The sequence below is a fragment of the Nomascus leucogenys genome, chromosome 12 (genome assembly GCF_006542625.1).
Source record: "Nomascus leucogenys isolate Asia chromosome 12, Asia_NLE_v1, whole genome shotgun sequence".
Taxonomy (NCBI): domain Eukaryota; kingdom Metazoa; phylum Chordata; class Mammalia; order Primates; family Hylobatidae; genus Nomascus; species Nomascus leucogenys.
Genome location: NC_044392.1, coordinates 88,678,674 through 88,686,977, shown reverse-complemented (window position 1 = coordinate 88,686,977; position 8,304 = coordinate 88,678,674). Strand labels below are relative to the sequence as shown.

Genomic DNA, 8,304 nt, shown 5'->3' with positions numbered 1-8,304 from the left:
TCAATGGGGCATCTGAGAATTAAAGGAATCAATACATGTAAGGCATTTAAAGTGATGCCCAACCTATGTGAACCCTATGTAATGTGTTAATTTCTGTCATTATTAAAGGGGATGACATGAGATTTGGCCCTGAAAGGAGCTGCTCTGGCTTTACTACTTGCTGCCTCCTTTCCCAATTTACTGAGAAGGAGGCAAGGTCCCCAGAGGATGAGCAGCGTCCCCAAGGCCACAGGCTACTGATGGCAGAGCCAGGACTTCCTATCCAGGGCTCCCCACACGCGGAACTTCTCGAGGAGGAAGAGGGTAAGGGGTCGTGGGAGCCCAGGAGAAATCGAGAGCCAGCTTTACCATGTGTCCCTTCTGGGGATAATGGAATCCAGGCCCTTCGGGGCTTTTCCCCAGAGTTGGCTCCACGTCCCGCTCTCGGGTGCGCTTGGTGTCCACACAAACGCCATCCTCCGAACATCCCCCCCGCCCCCCCCACACAGCCCCAAACCCTCGCGCCGGACGCACCCTCTACGTCTGGCACAGCACGGCAGCTCGCTGCCCCGCTGGGAGGACGAGTCAACAGGGGGGCGGACGGGAAAAGTGACACAATTGGGCCGCGGCGCCCTCCGCGCCTCCCACGCAGCGCAGGGCGGGCTTCGGCCCTCAGAGGGGTGAAGACTGGGGCCGAACTGCCTGGGCCTACCCCGCCGCCCGCAACGCTCCGGGGTCCCGCGCGGAGGGAGGCCTGGGCGCGGGCGGCCGCGGCGCACTTTTCAGGAACGCGGCGGCCGCAAGGCTGCCAGGCCCGGTCGCAGGACCGCCGCCCCCGCCGCCACCGCCCCCCGAAGCTAGATGACGGAGTCTTGAAAGACTTTCACCAAATATGGGCCGGGGCTGGAAACGTCCTGCGCCGCGCACCGCCGGAAACCTCCAGTCCTGGCAACCGCGGTGACTGTGGGCGCGCGGGCGGGGTGGCCGGCAGGGGGCGGCTGTAGCAGCCGGGCAGGCGCGTCCGGATGCCTCGGGTCCCGCGCCCTCCCGCCGTGCGTACCCCCTCCGCTCCCTCTGCAGGGGTCCCGGAGCGGACCGCCCTCTCCGCGCGTCGGCCACCCAGTTCCTGCCGCAGCCACCAGGATCGTGGCTTCCTGGGGCTCTCCTGGCTATCAAGCCAAGGGGATGGGAGCGGGGAAATGGTAGAGGAGAGAAATGGGATGGTACGGGGGCGCACCTTTCATTAAGGTGGCTTTGAAGAGTGGAGTTGTGAGATTGGGTGTGCACGCGAGGATCTATGAAGACACACACACACACCCCTACTACAGGCACTCCGGTCGTCCAGGGCAGTGGTTCTCAGGGTGTGATCTCCGGACCAGCAGCATCACCATCACCTGGGGACTTGTTAGAAATGTAACTAATCAGAAACTCTGGGGTGGGACCCAGGAATCATTCATTAACTAGCCCTCCAGGCGACTCTGATGCACGCTAGTCTGAGAGCCTTCCTAGGGCTAGGAAACCGGAGTCGCCGGATTTACCGTTATTATTCTCGGTTGCCGCCAGACAGTGAGCCCTTCATTAGGTAACCTAAAATTCCTTGGCAGCAGCGGGTGAGAGACGTCCCCATCGCTCAGCCCGAAGCCAGGAGCTGCAGAAGACAAGTAGCCCCTTCTCCGTGGATTACAACCCAAGGCAGCCCAAGGAAACAAGGCAGTCCGTTATTTCCTCCTGGGGCACCCGTATGGGGAGGGTGAAGGAGAAACTAGCAAAAGAGCCATACAGAATTAGCACCCGAAGCAACACTTACCCATAAACATTTGCACATTTCGCCTCCTGTCCGTCAACTTGGACTGATCTGCGGCTTCCAGCGGAGGCGGCGAGAAGGCGACGGAAGGCTGGGGTTTCTGGACGGTCTTTGGGCAGGACTTGAGGAGCCGCTGTTTCTCTTGCCTAATGTCGTCGATTACTAGCAGGCGCACCAGCACATGGTATATGGAGAGGCTGTGCACATAGGTTACTCTAGTGTCTCCCGCTCCCACACCTCCTGGCCCTGTTGCTCCAGCTTCCCACCCCCATCCCACAACACACCCCCTGCTTTAAATGGGCAGCTGACGGTAAGGTTCTCTAAATTTCTCCTCTGGGGCAAACTCATCCTCAAGATTCCCCAGTTGAAGTCCAGAAACAAACCCACACACCCTTGTTAAAAAAACTTTAATGTGATTTTAAAGGAATCTCTGGAATGGCGTGTGTTTGAACGCAGTGCGGCAGACTGGATCTCTGCCGTCCCCCATCCCCAACCTCCAATTAAAGTATATACGGCCAGTTGGATGATCCACTGTGCTTTTATTTTAAATCATGATAGACAGATTGCGTGAAAAACAAGGAATTCCAAAGAATTTCCTGCTCTGGGAAGAGAAGTTAAATCTATATTTAACAACATTTGAAGCTGTCAAGAATGCTTTGTGGTTGGATAACAGGCAGAAAAATGTTAAAAACGCAGGCTACTGCTATACCCAAATATGGAAATATTGTTACGTCTGGTGTCTGATTCACCATCTGGAAATACTTACAACCATGAAGTCAAATAGAAAAGACGCCACAACAGAAGCCAGGAACCCTCCTCTCCATTCTCTCTCTACCATCTCCCTCTGTTCAACCCGTACTGTTCCTACACCCCTCTCCTCCCCCCTCCCGCCTCCCAGTCACTTCCTTAAGAAGGAAACAATAATGAAATGATAAGGCAGGAAAAACAGTGTTTTGTAAATAATAATCGATGTATTAACCTGTGTACGTGTTGGGCCCACACTTTCCTCACTGTATTTGCATAACACCTGACAATCCATTGTCTTGAAAAGTCTCCCACACCTAACCCTCCAACAGAGCTTTAGAGATCCCACTCCCTCTAGCAAATGCTGCTTCCATTTATGAAAGGGCACTTTGGAATGAATGAAACTGAGCTCCCTGCAAGAGTTCTCTTCACTGGATTGTGTTTTCATCCTGACAGCTTCTCATTGTGCTTATCAGGAAAGGCAGCATTAGCACTAAGGGCCTTTTTAAGCAAGACTGCTAAATTATGAAGTCTGAACAGCCCTAAACATTAAAAAGGATAAGTAGTTATCCTAGAGCATATGAGTCTCACATGATAATTTTTATTAAAATTATGCAAAAAGTTTTTGAAACTTGCAGGGAAAGTTTATCAATCACACTAATGGTATTGGTGATGTTCAAGTAAATTGTCTTGTGGTGGGGTCTTCTACTGAGCGTGTTGCAGGTAGAACAGGATCTTAAAATCTGCTGACATTTTTACTGCAAAATATTACATCCTAAATCTCTTTTCTGTACTTGGAGAGAAGGGCATTGCAATTCATTTAAAATGGGAGGCTTCTAGTGGTCCCTAGGAAAGGAGTTAACAACCCCACAAAACGTCCAGCTTGAAGGAGTCTGCTTTTCCCAGAGATTCATAGGGCACAATGGTCCCGGAATCTGGTTTGGCCTTGCGGTCTTTGCAGGTGATGATTTCAGGCCAAAGCACTCCACGGTGGTCCCCTGCACTTCTGGCTGGCTGCTTGGTTAGCATAGCCTCCTGCCCGCGGAGGGAGGCGGGAAGGGCTTACCCGGTCTCCTGCATCCGTGAGGAAGTATAAGTCAGCCTCCCGGAGAACTCCCCGCGTTCGTTTCCTCTTGGACTTCCAACCCAGGCAGTGGCCTGGAACTAAAGTGGGAACCTCCAAAAACAAACAAGTACAACATACCCAAAAGAGGGAAGGGCTAGAAGAGTGGGGGAGACCTCTGCCTGGGAATTTGCCAGACGATGGGGAAGTTTCCCCCCGCCCCCCAGCCTTTTCATTCATAAATGCCACTGTGGGTATTAATTTGCAATTCACTGAACTTTGCTAATAAACATCATGCCAAAGCTTTGGGACTTGTTCCGAACACGCCTCTTTGAAGTCCACAAATATTCCTGGCTCAGAGACACACTCCTCTTCCCCGTTCTACTCTTTGAACAGATAACTTGCCTCTCACCTTCGCTGTAAACAAGCAAACAGCTCACTGCCTTCCCGGGTGAGGGCTTCAGTGGCTGCCCGGTCAACTAGCATCACAAAACAAAACGACTTTTGTTCTTCCCTCTCAGGTCCTCCCACCCACCCAGTCCAGGCAAAGTTCTGAACTGGCCCCCCTTGCCCCTCACGACCCTCCAACCACCATCACCACCATCACGCCCCAAAGAACCCTTCCCAACATAAGTCGTAATTTAAGGTGGAAAAAACGAACTGTTTTCTTGACGGGTCTGGGACACACACACACACACACACACACACACACACACACACACACACAAAGGTGCAATGAAGCCAGGGGAGGCGCTTGGCAGCAGCCCGCGCCAACCAGCATTCCTGAGATGTTTGAGAATTCTGGAACGCGCAGACAGAGCCGACGTCACTGCAACACGCGGCGCCTCCGCCGGCCCGTATAAAAGGCGGGCTCCGGGGCGCCTGGGCAGACCGCGAGCGAGAGCGCCCCCGAGCAGCGCCCGCACCCTCCGCGCCTTCTCCGCCGGGACCTCGAGCGAAAGACGCCCGCCCGCCGCCCAGCCCTCGCCTCCCTGCCCACCGGGCCCACCGCGCCGCTACCCCGACCCCGCTGCGCACGGCCTTTCCGCTGCGCACCAGCTTGGCGTCTTCGTCGCCGCGCTCGCCCCGGGCTACTCCTGCGCGCCACAATGAGCTCCCGCATCGCCAGGGCGCTCGCCTTAGTCGTCACCCTTCTCCACTTGACCAGGCTGGTGAGTTGGACTCTCCCTTTGCCACCGATTCCCCGTCCGCTCTCCAGCCCCTTCCCCTGGTCCCAGATTGCCCACGGCAGGAAAAGTTAAAAAGTTCGCGGTCGTTTGCGGGTAGCCGTTTCTTTAAGCACTCTCCCCCTCCCCCCGAAGACGTGTCGGGACCTCTTGGTGGGAGCAGCCTTCCGAAGTGGCCGGGCTGGACGGGATCAGAGGCTTCTTGTCGACAGGGTCGGAGACCCCTGTCCCTTCCTGCGGGCAGCCGCGGGGCCCCTCCTGCGCACCGCGCCGAGTCTCACGCGTTTCTTCTCCCCCTTCCAGGCGCTCTCCACCTGCCCCGCTGCCTGCCACTGCCCCCTGGAGGCGCCCAAGTGCGCGCCGGGAGTCGGGCTGGTCCGGGACGGCTGCGGCTGCTGTAAGGTCTGCGCCAAGCAGCTCAACGAGGACTGCAGCAAAACGCAGCCCTGCGACCACACCAAGGGGCTGGAATGCAACTTCGGCGCCAGCTCCACCGCTCTGAAGGGGATCTGCAGAGGTAAGATGCTTGTGGTTTGGCCCCTTTAAAAAAAAATACTAGTCCCCATAGTCCAGAAGTTTAGTAATTTTGAGACCATGTATGGTGATGCTTTGTTGTTGGTAGCTTGGCAGAAAGGCACATGATTTCAGCAGTCTGGAATGCAATTCAGTGTGTCTGGGCCCAACGAAAGTGCATACGGAAAAGTGATTCCTGACTAACTTATTGTTCTGGTCTGGAGTCTCCAGGGAATTGTAGGAACTTTACCATAAATTGAATTTAACAGCAGAAAATATGTATGAGTTTCAGGCGGTGGTTTGGAATCTTAACTTTATCCCTTTCTACCTTTCTCTTTTGGTGATCTTTGCAGCTCAGTCAGAGGGCAGACCCTGTGAATATAATTCCAGAATCTACCAAAACGGCGAAAGTTTCCAGCCCAACTGTAAACATCAGTGCACATGTATTGATGGCGCCGTGGGCTGCATTCCTCTGTGTCCCCAAGAACTATCTCTCCCCAACTTGGGCTGTCCCAACCCTCGGCTGGTCAAAGTTACCGGGCAGTGCTGCGAGGAGTGGGTCTGTGACGAGGATAGTATCAAGGACCCCATGGAGGACCAGGACGACCTCCTTGGCAAGGAGCTGGGATTCGATGCCTCCGAGGTGGAGTTGACGAGAAACAATGAATTGATTGCAGTTGGAAAAGGCAGCTCACTGAAGCGGCTCCCTGGTAAGTGGAGACTGAGCACTTCAGACACTGTACTGAGATGCATTTCTGGTCTAAAGCTTTGTAGAAATGAGTACTTGAGCCTGTTTGTGTCGGTATGCCTCTGAGAAGTCTTCCCTCTTATTTGTCTCTCTAGTTTTTGGAATGGAGCCTCGCATCCTATACAACCCTTTACAAGGCCAGAAATGTATTGTTCAAACAACTTCATGGTCCCAGTGCTCAAAGACCTGTGGAACTGGTATCTCCACACGAGTTACCAATGACAACCCTGAGTGCCGCCTTGTGAAAGAAACCCGGATTTGTGAGGTGCGGCCTTGTGGACAGCCAGTGTACAGCAGCCTGAAAGTAAGTTCCTTCAGGGACGTGTAGACTGCTGCCTGGCAGATGGGTGGGATGTGAACATCTTTTTGAAGAAAGAGAAATATCACCCCTAACTTTCCTTCTCTCCTCTCTCTTACAGAAGGGCAAGAAATGCAGCAAGACCAAGAAATCCCCCGAACCAGTCAGGTTTACTTATGCTGGATGTTTGAGTGTGAAGAAATACCGGCCCAAGTACTGCGGTTCCTGCGTGGACGGGCGATGCTGCACGCCCCAGCTGACCAGGACTGTGAAGATGCGGTTCCGCTGCGAAGATGGGGAGACATTTTCCAAGAACGTCATGATGATCCAGTCCTGCAAATGCAACTATAACTGCCCGCATGCCAATGAAGCAGCGTTTCCCTTCTACAGGCTGTTCAATGACATTCACAAATTTAGGGACTAAATGCTACCTGGGTTTCCAGGGCACACCTAGACAAACAAGGGAGAAGAGTGTCAGAATCAGAATCATGGAGAAAATGGGTGGGGGCGGTGTGGGTGATGGGACTCATTGTAGAAAGGAAGCCTTGCTCATTCTTGAGGAGCATTAAGGTATTTCAAAACTGCCAAGGGTGCTGGTGCAGATGGACACTAATGCAGCCACGATTTGAGAATACTTTGCTTCATAGTATTGGAGCACATGTTACTGCTTCATTTTGAAGCTTGTGGTGTTGATGACTTTCTGTTTTCTGTTTGTAAATTATTTGCTAAGCATATTTTCTCTAGGCTTTTTTCCTTTTGGGGTTCTACAGTCGTAAAAGAGATAATAAGATTAGTTGGACAGTTTAAAGCTTTTATTCATCCTTTGACAAAAGTAATGGGAGGGCATTCCATCCCTTCCTGAAGGGGGACACTCCATGAGTGTCTGTGAGAGGCAGCTATCTGCACTCTAAACTGCAAACAGAAATCAGGTGTTTTAAGACTGAATGTTTTATTTATCAAAATGTAGCTTTTGGGGAGGGAGGGGAAATGTAATACTGGAATAATTTGTAAATGATTTTAATTTTATATTCAGTGAAAAGATTTTATTTATGGAATTAACCATTTAATAAAGAAATATTTACCTAATATCTGAGTGTATGCCATTCAGTATTTTTAGAGGTGCTCCAAAGTCATTAGGAACAACCTAGCTCACGTACTCAATTATTCAAACAGGACTTATTGGGATACAGCAGTGAATTAAGCTATTAAAATGAGATGATTGCTTTTATACCTTTACTTTCAGTAAAGTCTTTGCATGTAAAGTAATGTTTAAAAAACAGGTATTGAACACGACATTGTATGAAGCACAAGAAAGATTCTGAAGCTAAATTTGTGATTTAAGAAAACAGCGCTTTATGTTCATCAGAATGTAAAGCCTAAGGGTCTCCATCACTCTGTGAGATGGCTATAATAATTTATTATTTTAATCACCAGGTTAGTGGGCATGTCACTTTAGTAGAGAAACCCTTTAATGAAAAGAGGTAGTCTGTAACTCAGGCTGCCCACATCCAGATCCATGGGCAAGATTGAATATAATTAATGTATTCTAAAGACTTACTTGTTTAAAACTTTATATTTTCCCAATACCATTCCTAAAAATTAGGAGAACTACTTAGAAATTTACCCTTGGCTGTTATCAGGAAAAATCTGAGTCTATAGGAGTCAGTTTGTTTTCACTAAATGAGCTTGAAGCATGACTTGTGTTAATCCTAATAAGCCGGTGATTAGGTAAACATGCTGTTAAATGCAAAGGAATGCAAGGAATTTCAAGTACTTTTCCAATTGCGTGAGGGCCAAGCTACCCCATCCCCCTTTCCTTTTTATAATATATGTTATATTGATGGGGGAGGGAGCAGTTATATAGAGTTGGCTATTCAGAAGGTTAAAGGTCCAGAGCATTCCTAAAAGAAAGGGACCCAAATCATAGGTCTAGGAGAGGTTGAGAAGGCTGTGTCAATGTTTGTGAAA

The 8,304-nt window shown here is 50.8% G+C and overlaps 1 protein-coding gene across 1 annotated transcript; it reads left to right on the top strand.

The window, feature by feature from the left end:
- Positions 1–4,208: 4,208 nt before the first annotated feature.
- CCN1 (cellular communication network factor 1) lies at positions 4,209–7,424 on the top strand. Its single transcript, XM_030825126.1, has 5 exons — positions 4,209–4,762; positions 5,081–5,294; positions 5,644–6,000; positions 6,134–6,342; positions 6,458–7,424. The coding sequence occupies exons 1-5, from the start codon at positions 4,700–4,702 to the stop codon at positions 6,758–6,760; spliced, it is 1,146 nt and encodes a 381-aa protein (XP_030680986.1). The 5' UTR covers positions 4,209–4,699; the 3' UTR covers positions 6,761–7,424.
- Positions 7,425–8,304: the final 880 nt, after the last annotated feature.